General features: G+C 37.0%; 1 protein-coding gene across 6 annotated transcripts in view; it reads left to right on the top strand.

Moving 5' to 3' along the window:
• trappc8 (trafficking protein particle complex subunit 8) overlaps nt 1–15,116 on the top strand; it is a 67,695-nt gene that overhangs the window by 45,457 nt on the left and 7,122 nt on the right. For all 6 annotated transcript variants that reach the window (XM_051874791.1, XM_051874795.1, XM_051874793.1 and 3 more), the window contains 6 exons: nt 416–593; nt 1,624–1,720; nt 7,365–7,433; nt 7,742–7,800; nt 8,047–8,250; nt 9,830–9,931. In XM_051874791.1, the coding sequence (XP_051730751.1) occupies nt 416–593; nt 1,624–1,720; nt 7,365–7,433; nt 7,742–7,800; nt 8,047–8,250; nt 9,830–9,931 (709 nt within the window). The remainder of the gene's footprint in view (nt 1–415; nt 594–1,623; nt 1,721–7,364; nt 7,434–7,741; nt 7,801–8,046; nt 8,251–9,829; nt 9,932–15,116) is intronic.

The raw sequence follows: 15,116 nt of genomic DNA, 5'->3' as shown, positions 1-15,116 counted from the left end.
AAGAAATATTGGTCAGTCAAAGACATAGCTTTGTGGGTAGTGTGCCAACATATAGCACAACAGTACTTCGGGTGACATAACTTTGAGTCACGGTTTGTGGTTCTTTCTCCACTCCATTCCTCTCTCTCTTTGACTGTTCTATCTAATAAAGGAAAAAGCCCAAAAATAGAACTCGTACTGCATATAGAGTGTTAAAGACAGTTTCATTTCCTTTCATTGGCTATTTTTTATGCTGAGCAATTTTGTTTTTACACTGTTAAGTGGATGATGATCAAACATGAGCACATACATTTTCATTTGGGAATTTTCTGTCTGATGTTTAACGAGGACTAATTGTCCTGTAACGTCATTTAGTGTTTGATAATGTGTCACACGACATCCAGTGACTCATCTTTACTTTCTCTGAATCTTTTAGTCACAGGGTCCTTCGGCACACGGCTTTCATCTGCGCAAGTCGCTCTCTCAGCGTCAGAGCCACGGCCAGCCGCAGCAACACGCTGCACGGCAGAGAGAGAGAGACAGAGGAGGGCAGAGGAAGGGAGGAGAAGAACGGCAGCATGCTGGTCTTTGTAGACGTGGAGAACATTAACACGGTGAGCTCTTTCCCTCACACGGACGACTCGTGCAGAGCTGCTGTGTCTTTTTTTTTTTTCATGTTAATACTTTCTCTTTTTGCACTTTCTGATATGCATAAACACTGTGGAATTAGGGATGCACAGATATTAAAATTATAATATAGTAATAAAATAATAAACTATTATATCTAAATAAATAAAAAAATAAATTTGACAACTAAAATTAAGTGTTTTGAATGCTACAAGTGAATTTAGGCTTCACAGCATTATAATGTACAGCATAAAAATGAAACACTCATCTTGAGATTTGCTTAAGATCACATTTAACAGTGTTATTAAATTATTATTAGTGTTTTCAATTTTATCTTGAAGTGAGTGTTAGATGACAGCAAAGGTAATCTACATTTTAAAATGAGGTAATTGAGCATACACAAGTAAATTTTCAATACCTGCTGGTACCAATTAAAAAAAAAAAAAATATATATATATATATATATATATATATATATATATATATATATATATATATATATATATATATATATATATATATATATATATATATATATATATATATGAGGTTTTCTCCTAAACTTGACTTTTTCCATGCAGGTTAAGAAAACACGTCATAAGCAGGGCTGTCAAAATGAATAAATATAAATGAAAATAAATTTATGACGTTCTGAGTAATCACATTAAGTACAATTAATCACTTATATCAATATTTGTTGAGAAAAGCCTCCAAATAAAGAAGATTCAAATGCATTACGTTATTGTGGCAGACGAGTAAAGCGTTGAATAGACATTTTTAAAAAATATTATATTATATTATATTACTTCCTTAACTAAATTATATAGTATTGTATTGTAGTGTAGTGTATATTACTCTATATTATATTAGTATATTGTCATATTAATTTGATGGCCCAAATCATTGGTCTTTGCACAGTCCCCACCCATTCCTCTGTTATCTGAGTTGATTTCTCTGTGGAGATCAGCTTAATCTCATCTTCTGAATGTGAATCTTCTCTCTTTCTCGCTCTCTCAGAGTGAAGCAGGTGTTCGTGAGTTCCACATAGTTCAAGTGTCCAGCAGCAGTCGGCAATGGAGGCTACACAAGTGCATCAACCCTGTGGGAGATAAAGGTACGAATCCTCTAGAATGCTTTGGGGAAAATGCACTTAGTCGCTTAGCAGTCACTTTTATTCCTCCCTCAGCCACCTGGGGTGTTAAGTGTTTTGCTCAACATTGCTTGATAGACTGTGGATCGCTCCTTTTAAAGGAAGTAGTTCACCCAAACATTGAATTGGGTTCCAAACCAGTATGAGTTTTTTCTTCTGTCCACCACAAAAGGAGATGTGTTTATGTCTACACTATGTCCAAAAGTGAATAATGGTGGGCCTTCATAAATTATATGTATTTTTATTCTTTTGTCCTTTTTACTCGTCTCATCTTGAGCTCAGGATAATCATAATTTTGATTCTTCTCCTTGGCACTTATCAAGGTTTATTATAGTTACTATGGATACAGTGACTGCATTCAGGTGCTGAATATAACTGGTCCTGCTGACTGAGATAATGATGATAGTGGTGGTGAAATTGTTTCTGTGTGTATGATTGCATGTGTAGATATTTCTTCTAAGGGTTGGCAGAATGGTCATCCAGAAACTGACTAATATATCTAGATTTTTTTATGCAAATTTGTGGTGCCAGTAGGACAAAATAATTGCCATTAATCTCATATTTCCATACAATTTTCATTCAGAATGAAACAGAAATTTTATCAAATTTGACGAATGTAAAAAAAAAAAAAAAAAAGAAAGAACTTTACGGCCAATTACTAATTTACGGCCCTAATAAAACATTTAGGATTTGTGATATTGCGTTTGTAGAACAGTTCTGCAGCACAAGTGTAAATAAATAAGAAACAACGAAGTGTCTTTAAAACCCTCTTTTGTGCAGAACTACTTCCTTCTTTCCTTCCACCATGGATTCAAATCTCAAGTTGACAGTTTAACAGTTGAGCCCAAGTCTCTATTACTAATTCTAAAACGTCACTTTAGAACTAGTAATGAAGGAACGTTGAGTCGCTTCATTGAAGCTTATTGTATTATGTAGAGTATTATGGTATTATGAGAGAGAGATCAACTAAACGAGTGTATTACCTGCATCTGATATAGCATTAATTCTCCAGGTCGATGTCCATAATGTTATATCCATTAATAAAAAAATCAGTTCGAATGTCCACTGAGTAAAGCGATGTCTTTGTCTTTGTCCTTTTAAAGGATTTTCCCATGAGAGAGATTATATAATAAATATATATATATATATATATATATACACATACACATACACACACACATACACACTGCTCAAAAAAAATTAAAGGAACACTTTTTAATTAGAGAATAGGATAGATGGGCACCGCCAGAGCCCTACAAAATGACCTCTAGCAGGCCACTGGTGTGAATGTCTCTGACCAAACCATCAGAAACAGACTTCATGAGGGTGGCCTGAGGGCCCGACGTCCTCTAGTGGGCCCTGTGCTCACTGCCCGGCACCATGGAGCTTGATTGGCATTTGGCATTTGGTGGGTCAGTGATGGTTTGGGAAGGCATATCAATAGAGGGACACACAGTCCTCTACAGGCTAGACAATGGCACCCTGACTATCATTAGGTATCGGGATGAAATCCTTGGACCCATTGTCAGACCCTGCGCTGGTGCAGTGGGTCCTAGGTTCCTCCTGGTGCACAACAATGCTGGAGTTCCTGGAGGATGAAGGGATTGATACCATTGAATGGCCCCCACGCTCGCCTGACCTAAATCCAATAGAACACCTCTGGGACATTATGTTTCGGTCCATCCGACGCCGCTAGGTTGCACCTCAGTGATGTCCTGGTCCAGATCTGGGAGGAAATACCCCAGGAAACCATCCGTCGTCTTATTAGGAGCTTGCCCTAATGGTGTCAGGCATGCATACAAGCATGTGGAGGCCATACAAACTGCTGAGTATCATTTTGAGTTGCTGCAAAGAAATTTCAGCAAAATGGACTAGCCTGCTGCATCATTTTTTCACTTTGATTTTCGGCTTGTCTTTGAATTCATACCTCTGTAGGTTGATAATTTTCATTTCCAGCCACACATTTCCATCCACTTCTACACACACACTGCACAAAAAATTAAAGGAACACTTTGAAAACTGCCTTTATTTTAGAAAAGGGGAAATCATCATGTTTGGGGAATCTTGGTTTCAAAAAGTTTGAAAGCCCCTACTTCAGACAAACCACCAACTAGTGAGTTTTAATATGTGGATTTGCACGTTTGTAGTACTAGTTTCTTTGAAGCATCACACGGATCTTTCGTTAAAGTGCTGTGTGAAGTACAACATGTTCCTGGATCAACATTTTTTGTTAATCTTGGAACAACATTCCAATCAAGCAATCAGATTTGAGGGACAAGTTTATAGTTTACCAAGTTTAGGCTTACAACCAGGTTTGGGAGCTTTTACATCATTTCACTCTGATTTTAGGGATAATTTATGGGTAGGGTTAGGTTTAAGGGTAGGGTTATGGTTAAGACTAAATCTTCAGACAGGGATGTTGTTCCAGGATCAACAAAATACAGTAGTCTTATTCGGCAAAATCACGGTGACTGTTTAGAGAGCGATCTGCCTACATAAGTCCATATATACCGCCAGCACTGTGAATATTGATGAAATGGAATTTGATTGCATGCCAGCGGGGCGGGCAAAATATCAAAAGAAGCTGGAAACAGCAACTAACACACGATGATACACTCTGTGACCGGCAGCCATTAAGTGGCCCATTGAAAGTGGTTCACATTGTGTTTGTGTTGAGTCATCTGTACGGGTGCACTGACACCTTAAACAATGTGAAACGCATGCTAGTACACACCCTGCAGAGAGTGATGTAGCAGCTCTGAAATGCTGAGATGAAATTGGGTCACATTCAAATTGTGCTGAGTTCGTGAAACATCCAGGCATATGAATGATCCAGGCTTATAAATCCTGTGCATGCGCTCGTTTCGTAGCTTCAGCTTCAGATGGGTAAATACATTTCATTATGTGAAAGTGTAAATGAACACATGGCTTGAAAATAATGCATTTTTAACCGAGCGCAACACTTCCAAGGCTAAATCTGTGTCTGCTTGTTAAGTGTGTGAACTTAAAAAATCAGTCTTCTGTCTCACACAGAAGCCCAGCGACTTGTGTTTAACAGTGTTTGTGTTTACGCTGCATCGCCTTTTGGAAGTTCTTTAATTCAGTAGTTTTTATTAATTTATTTTATTTAATTAAAAAGTCTGATGGAACAGAGTGACTAACCTGAGGAGATGATGGAGGACGGACCTGCAGCTACAAACAAATAATGAATGCTGCCTTGTTGTAAGATTTATATGTCTTTAAATATTTTTTTTTTTAAAATAAAACATGAGCACAGAGCATCATGGGATTGAAAGACCTTGAGTTCTGAAGATATAATCTGAAAGTTTGATGTGTTTATCACAATGGCTGATGGATTGTTTGTTCACCAAAAAATAAAAATTCTGTCATCATTTACTCAAGGTCATTTCATTCAGAACCAATAAGACTTTTGTACAACTTCAAAACACAAATGAAGATGTTTTTTAATGAAACCTGAGAGATTGAAAGTACATTTCAGCAAAACTTTGACACTTCACAAAGTACATAAAGAAATTTTAAAAGTAGAGTGGTTTAATCAAAGTCTTCTGAAGAGACACGATCACTTTTATATGATGAACAGATTGAAAGAATCATGAAAGAATATTAAAATTATCTTAATTTGTGTTCTGATGATCGAAAGTCTTATGGGTTTGTTACGAGATGAGGGTGAGTGAATGATGATCGAATTTTCATTTTTGGGTGAACTATCCCTTTAATTGTTAACTCAAAAATAAGCATTCAGTCATCATTTGTTCACCTTAATGGTGTTTCAGTCCCATATGACTGATTTCACTTCGCATATTCAAATTTGGTACATAGTTACAAGAAAAATGATGACCAATGGCATTTATGGTCAATGACAACAAATCTAGCAATTTTAAAAGGAAAATTTGTATGTAAATTCAAGGCCTATTCAAAACAAAGGCGTAGTTTGATGACACCGAGATTGAGCGCGGAATCTTGGGAGTTGTCGTCTTTACCTCACAACCAGTGGAAAAGAATCCAATGGGACTCGGACAGAAATGATATGCTGGCCGAGAGCTGTGGGAGCGGAACGAGGCCGCTGGAGCGATTGCTAATGAGAGACGAGTGCGACACATGGCTTGAGAGCAGCGGGAGTTTTATTATGCCACAGTCAGCGCTTCCGCTTCTTCTGGTCAAGCGTATGTGGAGTAACACAGCACTGTTTATCATATTAGATACATTTGAGTGTGTGGAAAATTATGTTATAACGTTACTCTGTGTGTTCGCTCGGCAGCTGCTGTGAGACACTTGTTGCACACTGCAGTAAGCTAGATCGATATTAGAATATCATTAAATGCTGGATGGCTTGTGTTGATAAATGGCATACAATTGATTTTAAAACATTGAATGACGGAGAAAATGCTGTATTACTGCTACTAAAAATAAAGCTGCATCTGATTATGCTATGTAAGCTACTTGACAAAATAGTGTTTTTCTCTGAGGCATAAAAACATGGTACTCGCGGAAAATCAAGAAAACGAGATTCAAACAATAAGATTAAATGTGTTGAGCTGTTTTTCTGTCTATAAATGTATTCAAACAGTTGTTCACCTGTCTAATAAAACATATAATATAATAAAGCGTCTTTGGTGTTTCCATGGAACCATAAAACTGGAAATCGAGGATAACGCAGGTATGATGTCATTGATAGGCGAAGCATGGACATGGTCCGTGTCCTGGTTAAAATTGCTTATTTCTCTGGATTTAAACATTCTTGGAAATACCTGGGATAATGCAAGTATTCAAGTCAACAAAATATATAACACTGTTCTAGTGGTTTTTGGATATTTTAATCCAAAAATCTTACATATTGTGCCTTTAAATATGCACAAACACAAATGAGATTTGAGAGCTATGACAGAGAAGATTTCTGTAAATAATGACTTTTTGGGCTGCTAAGGCCTCGAATTCAAAGAATGAACTGGTGTTATGTCATTTCGAATAAAATCAGGCCAAAACAGAGTTCGTTTGTATTCAGTTTTGTGGAATTCAGTTCGGACCGAGTAAAAACATGGACACACTGGAGTGTTGCTTTATAGTAGTTCTAATTGTAAGCAACACTGACACTGTTTTTTCATGTTTAATACTGGAAAGCTGATTTCTTTAAATCAATCTGTTTTATAGAGCAATGCTCTTTAATCCTAGCATTAAATTTCAAGCTTTTTACCCCTAAGTGAAAAGAGAAAAATAAAACTTTCCAGTGAGTATACTGGGGCCTTTACACACACAAAACTGTCATGTGGTTTATGAAAATACATGCAATTGTGACCAAAGTTGAATATACATTCAAAAATACTGAATATGTTGTTCAAGGTGGTCTAATGTGTGCCTAATTAAAACTTGTCCTTTGAAATAATAATAGAGAAACAAGGAAAGTGCCCTGCATTCATCAGTGCACTTTGAAATTTTGAACTTGCTTAATTAACTGGCCTTGACATCGAAACTGTTTTTGTGTATGGGGGCCTATGATGTGGGAGCATCAAAAAGAGGTTTTCTGAGAATAAGTGGATGAACGCTCATCTTTTTTTCTTGTCTTTTCCTTCATTTCATGTTGTGTTTGCAGACTCTAAGCTGGCCAGCAGGGAGAGGGGGAAGCTGTGCTTCAAAGCCACCAGATGCAGAACAGAGGAAGGTAAGGCTTCCAGTACATGCACATATATACACAAACCCTCACAGCCTCATCCTTAGCAGATCATGTGACAGTTGCATAAACTTCGATGGAAAAACATCCATCATGATTATGTGTCTACAGCTGGGTTTTCTTATTCTGTAAGACAATGTGCATAAACTTAGATAGATAGAATCGCATTTTATCAAATAAATTTCTAGATATGACTTTGCATCCACAATCAGCTGCTTTCGGCCAATGAAAACACAGCAAACTGTGTTTGACACACTGATGTTTGAACATGCTGACTTTTATTGTTCTCAATGTCTCAGCTACTTCAGATGCAGCAGAAAAATACACCTTTGCCGACCTCAACCTTGGCAACGAACAAGTAAGAAAGCCCTTTTGTTCTCACTACTAGTTCAATGATTTTGACTGAAATAAAATTTTAGTGAATCAATTGATCGTCAGACGATGGACTCAAGATAACGCACTGAACTAAACACTGAAGTGCCCGCTAAAGGGCACGCTTTTCGTGAATGACTTTTTGATTAAGCGTCACTCGCTGTCTTCCTCCTTCAGCTTCTCAATTGTCCTCTGCATATTTCTTTCTCTTTGTCTTTTCCTCTTTCATTAGATTGTCAGCTCTACCACTCCATGTGCTGATTTTTTCTTCCGGAGGAGTCTGCCCGCTGAGCCCAGGAGAGGAGGCGTGTCCGCAGGTGGTGCTAGTCAAATGCAGAGACACAACCTCCCGCCTCAGAGCGGGATTGATGAGAGTGTTACAAACATCATCAGAAAATGCAGTGAAGTAGAGCTTGACATCATCGTCCTTTGGAAGGTAATGGTACACAAACATCAGTACCTCGGTACTGAAGTCACGGTTCAGTACAACAGGAGGGAGAAAACTAGACATAGAATTGCATCTTTTTTCTTCTTTTTTTATTAAACATGGTTTATTGAACAAAATATGTCTCTCTTTAAATAAATTCAATTATAATTAACATTTTCTTAAGGATAAAATAAATCTATTTCAGCTAATGCTGTAAACTATATACAGGGAGCCCTTTCTTGCACATTACTATAATATTAAAGGTTATAATTTAACAACAGAGCCCAAACTATTACATTTATTATTTGTTTTTTGATATAATAATAAACACTCAAATAAAAAATAAAAAAAAACATGTAAATTGCACACAAGGCAGGTTTTGCATTAACTTCTAAATCTAATTATACAATTATTTTTCTACTCCAATTCATTTTTGAAATATGATCATTTACACAGTTACTGTCATAACTTGTTTTCATGACACATTTATTTAAATATTATTAAATAGTTAAGATATTACTAACAGGTAAAGTAAATATAATGAATATACAAGCTAGTATAGTGCATATATTTAGTGAAATGCTCCCTCTAGAGTTCATTTCTCCAGTGAACTAACATGCTGTGGACACTAAATGACTTGCCCGAGGTAAATGTAATGCTACGTGAGATATTATTCTCATGCTGTTTTACTGATGTGTTTTTGTGGTTGAAACACTGGTTGAGAGATTACACGTAAACACATCTATGCATAGATCATCTGTTCTTCTGTGCTTTTTCTTGTTGTGCCGGTTAGCAAACAGCGTTGCATTACCACACGCTGCCCCCTTCGGGATTAGAGTGTGGATCGCCTGTGACTGACTGTATTCATTGTCTGTACTTGACGGTTCGGGACGAATACATGTTCCATTACACCCCTAAAATATATACATTTTTAATTTTTTATATTTTGGGTTATTTTATTTGTTTATTAAAGAATTATTAGGACTAGCAAAGTTAACAATGTTAACCTAATGTCCAAGGCAGTAATTTATGATTTACCTAATAGCACAATAACACATTTACCAAATTTGATAATATGACTGTTTCTTATTCTTTCTGTTTCCTGAGGACTGTTCAGAAATCATAAGATTAATGATGATTATTCTGTTAACAGCACTACTTTTTAACAGTAAGAAGTGCAGTCCAAATCTGCATATAGTTTTTATTCCTCCAATGGGTAGGAATATGTCACCTTCCATAAGTAACTACAGTTAAAAATTAATTTTTGTAAGCTCTTCAACTGATTCAACTGGCCCCTGGGAAATTTCTGTTTGAGACTGATTTAAACCCTTTATTAGAACATGATTCCTAAAAATATTACCAGCAACTTATGTTTATTCGCCAAACTTATTGACTTAATTATTTAGCAAGTGTTGGTATTGGATCAATACACTGGGCTTTAACACTGCTGGTGTTAATGACTTTTACTGTCAATAGAAAATCGTCACTTTTATCTCACAGAATTTTTGTTGTAATTAATGCTTGGTGACACTATTGAAGATTTAAGGTCAGAATGTCATTGTTTTAATCATGCCATGTATTGTTTTAGGCATATGTTGTGGAGGATAACAAGCAGCTCATTTTAGAGGGGCAGCTTCATGTTGCACTGCAAACCATTGGCAAAGAGGCCTGCTCGCTCTCGCAGAAAGAGGTACTGCACATACAGTACACAATATCTCACAATGTCACTCTTTTGCTATTCATCTTTTCACATGGGTGCTTTATAAATGTGCATAAATATAGCGTCACTCCATAGAGAATATAGTCACTTCCTCTAGTGCAGGAGACCACTGTATCTTTTCAACGAGACTCGGTGAGTGTATACTTACGTATGCACATGACCAAATAATATTTTGTGTGTGTTTTCAATTGTCCTTCATTGACAGACCAAGGCCCTGTTTACACCTGGTATTAAGATGCGTTTTTGTCGATCGGATCACAAGTGGACAACGCTAAATACAGGTGTAAACATGGTCTAAAAATTTTTTAACTTTGAACCACTTGAAAACGCATGGATTGCTTTCATAGTGTAGGTGCTTATGTGGTCAAATGTGTTCAAACAGCCACTAAAGACCACCTACTCTCCGCCTACTGACCTAATGCATAAACATTATGGGAAGCGCGCTAACCGGACAGGATTTAAACTTTGTCGGCTGAAGACCCGAGTTTGGTTTGAAGACGAAAAATGTACGTTCGCTCACCATTCCTGATTTCTAACACACACTCACAGCGTTCGGAGCGGTCTATCAGAGCAGAAACGAAAGCTGATGCTCTCTGTGTGGTTTTCCATCATCTCTGGTTGCATTCATATGCAAATTGCGTGAGTTTCATCCATTAGATCGAAAGATCTGAAAAAAGCCATACATTTACCTGCCCATAAACCATCCTCTTGAAGAAATCAGGACAGAAGTGCTTGAAAGTGGACAAAAGAGAAGGATTAAAACACCAGGTATAGACGGGAATAAACAAGGCCCAAGATGTCCTCATCTTAGTACATTCAGGTTAAGCGCTCAATTGAATGAACACAAAATGACATTTGCTAAGCAATAGTTTGCCCTTTTTTTTAGTGTATCAGTGAAAGATCCAAACTCAAAGTAACAATTCTCAAAACTTTATAATATTTTATACAGATGTTTTAAATTTAATTGCAAATAAATGTCTTGACTTATGTGGGCCTTACAAATGACCTGGCTGTCTAAGTTTTGGCCTATAACTTTAAAATGTCTTGTCATTTGATGCTGCAAGAAAATTGTCTCAAGTTGATGATACATGGGGCAAATTTTGGAGCAATGTTACCAAGCGATGTTGCTTGGGCACTTTCCTATTGAGAATGGGCAACAAATTTCGATCTAAAGTATCCAGATAGAAATTTGTTGGGAAAGTGCCCAAGCAACTTCGCTCGGCAACATTGATCAAAAAGTTGCCCCGTGTATCATCACCTTTACTGAGCCTATGTTAGTCTCATAAAGTAGGGTTGGAAATCAAATTTTATTGAATTTTAGTGAACTGATTCATCACCGATTGATTCTTCCCAACTGGCAAACGGTTAACTCAAGATAACGCACTTGAGCACTGAACTAAATCACTGAAGGCATGCCTTTCTTGAATTACTTTCTGATTAGATCCATCAGAGATCAAACCAACTTATTATAGAGAGGTCAAAGAGATTTTAATTCATGGCTGTGTTCATCTTTCGGTATCGCTCAAGTCATGGACATCAGAATTGTTAAGGCATTTGTTGACACTCTCGCTTCAAGTCGTTTTTATGTGCTTGATGTGTCAGGAGTGTATCAGAGCCTTGATACTTTTGTAGGGCATGGGTAGTTATAAAGGCACATTGAAGAATGTGAAAAAAAATAAATAATTTCAGTCTCCTGACCTTGCAGCGTTTTATGAAGGGTGAAGGTTGGAAGAAAGTTTCTTTGATACTCATGGCGCAAGGATAGATAAAATGGAGGACACAGACCTTGAAGCTCATCATTGTGTGTGATTTTATTGGAGACACCTGGATACTTGTGGAAGCCAAAAAAGTAGTTCACTGCATTGATGGAAACTACTGTATAGTGTTGTTCATTTTTCTTTGATTTCCCTTAACCTAAAGAGATTTCTGACCTTCCATTGAAAGTTTATTCCATTAAAACTTTGGCACTTCAAAACGTTAGTAAAAAGATGGTAAAAGCAATCCATGTGAATCAAGTAGTTTAATCCAAGTCTTCTGAAGAGACACGATTGCTTTATATGATGCACATACATAGAGCACATCAAATATGGGAAACAGAGGCTTAAAACATATACTTGCTTGACGTGCAAGAACCAATGAGGTTTGTTGAGATTGTTTACCATATTTGATGGGTTTTGTGTATGCATGTTGATCAGTATGTGAATAAAATCATATAAAGCGATCATGTTTTTTGGAGAAGGGTACTACAAACCATTCCCCTGCAAATTATGCCTACTACAAGAAGTTATGCCTCCTGCAAAGAAACCAGTGTGGATGTCATTGACTAAAACAATCATTTAAAGCAAATTATTTTATGTTTTATGTATGAAATGTTTGTAAGATGAGCTTGTATTGCTTACGAATCGTATTAATTTTGAAATAACCGCTTTGTAGTAAAACATTATACTATTAATAGGGCTTCCCCCCTAATAGTCGGCTAACCGTTAGTTGACGAGAAGAGGCTTAGTCGACCAAAATTTTATTAGTCGCAAGAAAAAAATACTCCACAGGAAGTGGCAAAGTCACGCAGTCTGTGACGGACAGATCGTTAACAGCTGGTCTAAATAATAAATGCAGTACATCGGGCATGAGATCCAAATGCTCATTCATCGACCTCAAATATGGCTTATCATATGAAACGTAAGTAGAAGCAACTTTTCATGGCCTCTCACTTTAACGTTAACCTAGAAAAATGTGGGCTATTCAAGTGTTTGTGGGGAGTGTGAAAGCTGAATAGTAGCGCGCTTACTGCATGACCGCTAACATGGAGGCGCCGGTGCGATCACTTGCACTTAAAATGTTATTTTTGGTCATACAGATAAGAGTAATGCATCTTTTGAATCTGTAAAGAGTCTACGCTTATTTGCGGGCACTCACAATAACAACAAAACATACTTTTGTAAAATAATGAAAGCAAACGGTGCGATTTCTGCCGTCTCTCTCTGTGAACTTGAGGTCGGAAAAAAGAAAGAACCGAAACACCTTGTAAACTTGTCACACAGACATGAAAAACATATCTATAGAAAGTGAAATGTCTACTTTTTAAATGAACTAATTCAAATGGAAAACAAATATTTTCATGTTATGTAATCCGTATGAAACGTGCACATAGGCGCATCCACTACTGCGGAGATGACAAGTCAGCATCGTCAACTTCATCGCTGCATCCGAAAATACAGAAAACACTAGTTTATTAATTAATTATTAAAATGTTAAAACATTCTCCTTGCTGTATTTCCCTGACGCATTTATAATTATTACTTCTGCTTGTGTGCTGTGGCAAGCTTTATGCATGCGCTTAAGCGCTGATTAGGCTATTTAGGCATTAAAGGCTCATTATTATGATTTATATGGTTTATTAATACACGTGCGATTAGTCGACTAATGCTTAATATGAACGACTACTAGTCGACCAGAAAATTTTTTAGTCAAAGGCAGCCCTACAAATTAATACATGGTAATTATAGCTAAAAACCTACCCCCACACCTAAACCTTACCCTAAACCTACCCTTTCCATAAAAAAAAAATTTACTGTTAAGCTTCATAATTAAAATACTTAATAATTAAAATGGTGATGTTATACGATCTATATGCCTCATCACTAGGTGGCGAAAGTGAAGCTTAAAAAACAAAGAAGGTGAAGTAGAAGAAGAGCAGCACTAGTGATGACATCAGCGGGTGGGGCTCTGATGACATCCTGAATGGCTGTTTCATTGCAGGGGGCGTAATTAGTAGGGGCGTGGTTTGTAGTACTGCGGGACGTAGTCGGACACACTTGGTTTTTTTTAGATGACTTCATATGGTTTTCTTTTACAATGTCTGTATGAGCTTTATGAAGTGTTTGGTAGAATGGGCAGAAAAATCTCAGGTTTCATTAAAAATGGCTTAATTTGTGTTTTGAATATGAACGAAAGTCTTATTGGTTTGGAATCACATGAGGGTGAGTAAATTATATCAGAATTTTACTTTTTGGGTGAACTTTCCCTTTAATATGCTTATGTTCCTTGCAAAAACTCTGTGACATTTAGTAAATTGAACATTTGGTGAGTTTTAACACTTTCTCAGGGGTCTCAGAGTGGTTCACTAGAATGTGTGAGTGCCCCAGAGGAACCCAGACCCCTCTAAGCCTCACCAAATTAATAGAGCCCATCACAGATGGACATTTTTGGCCTTCGCATTACGTCTTTTTTTCAGCATTTCACACCATGCACTTTGTCTTTATCCCCTTCTTTTTCTAACATTAGAACATTAAGTTTCCTTGTGAGGTGTCTGGCCTTGATAGTTTAATTTCAGTGTGTGTACTGCAAATTAGCTTCAAATGAGGCTGTATGATGCTACTCAATACTTTACATGAATGTACTTTAAATCCCTACACCATGATAAGAGAAGTGCGTACAGCCCTCGAATACAAGATAAATACAGAGTCCTCTGCTCTGGCTCTCGTTCAAGTCTTCCTCTCATAATTTGACTTTCTATTTTCTCCATCTGAGACAGAGTGCAAGAGCAAAGTGACTTTGAGAGCATTATAAGTGAGTCCGGCTCTTTATGAAGATGGATTCATCCAAAGGTGCTTTAAACGGTCAGAGAGCCAGACAGCACAGAGAGACAGGCTCTGACCTTCGTGTGTCTGCGTTTGGATCTGCATGCTGACTTTCCAGACTAGAGATTACTCTTTTTCAATCTGTAGATTAATATACAGACGGTTAATGTGTTTACTGATGTTCACTGCAGAGAATTATCTTGCCTGTTATAGCTCTGTAATGGGAAAAATAAGCAGCAGAAAAAGCAGGTGTGTGTGTGTGTGTGTGTGTGTGTGTTCACAAGGATTTAATATATGGTATTAGCAAGGTGAAGGAATTGGAGAGTTCTGTGTGGGTGTTTTGTACAAAATGACAGCTCTCTGCTGATTTGATGACTATACATTGTAAGTGTAGTAGATGCCAAGCAGATATTGTGCATTAAAAAAGTGGTACACTCAGAAAATAACATTGTGTCATCATTTACTCACCTTCATGTCATTCCAAACCCACACTACTATTCAAAAGTTTGGGGCCATTAAGTTTTGATTTTGAAAGACTTTTATTCCGCAAGGATGCATTAAAAGTGGCAGTAGAT

The sequence above is a fragment of the Ctenopharyngodon idella genome, chromosome 20 (assembly GCF_019924925.1).
Source record: "Ctenopharyngodon idella isolate HZGC_01 chromosome 20, HZGC01, whole genome shotgun sequence".
In the NCBI taxonomy this organism is placed as follows: domain Eukaryota; kingdom Metazoa; phylum Chordata; class Actinopteri; order Cypriniformes; family Xenocyprididae; genus Ctenopharyngodon; species Ctenopharyngodon idella.
Note: the sequence above shows the minus strand (reverse complement) of the source record. Positions and strands in the feature narration are given on the sequence as shown.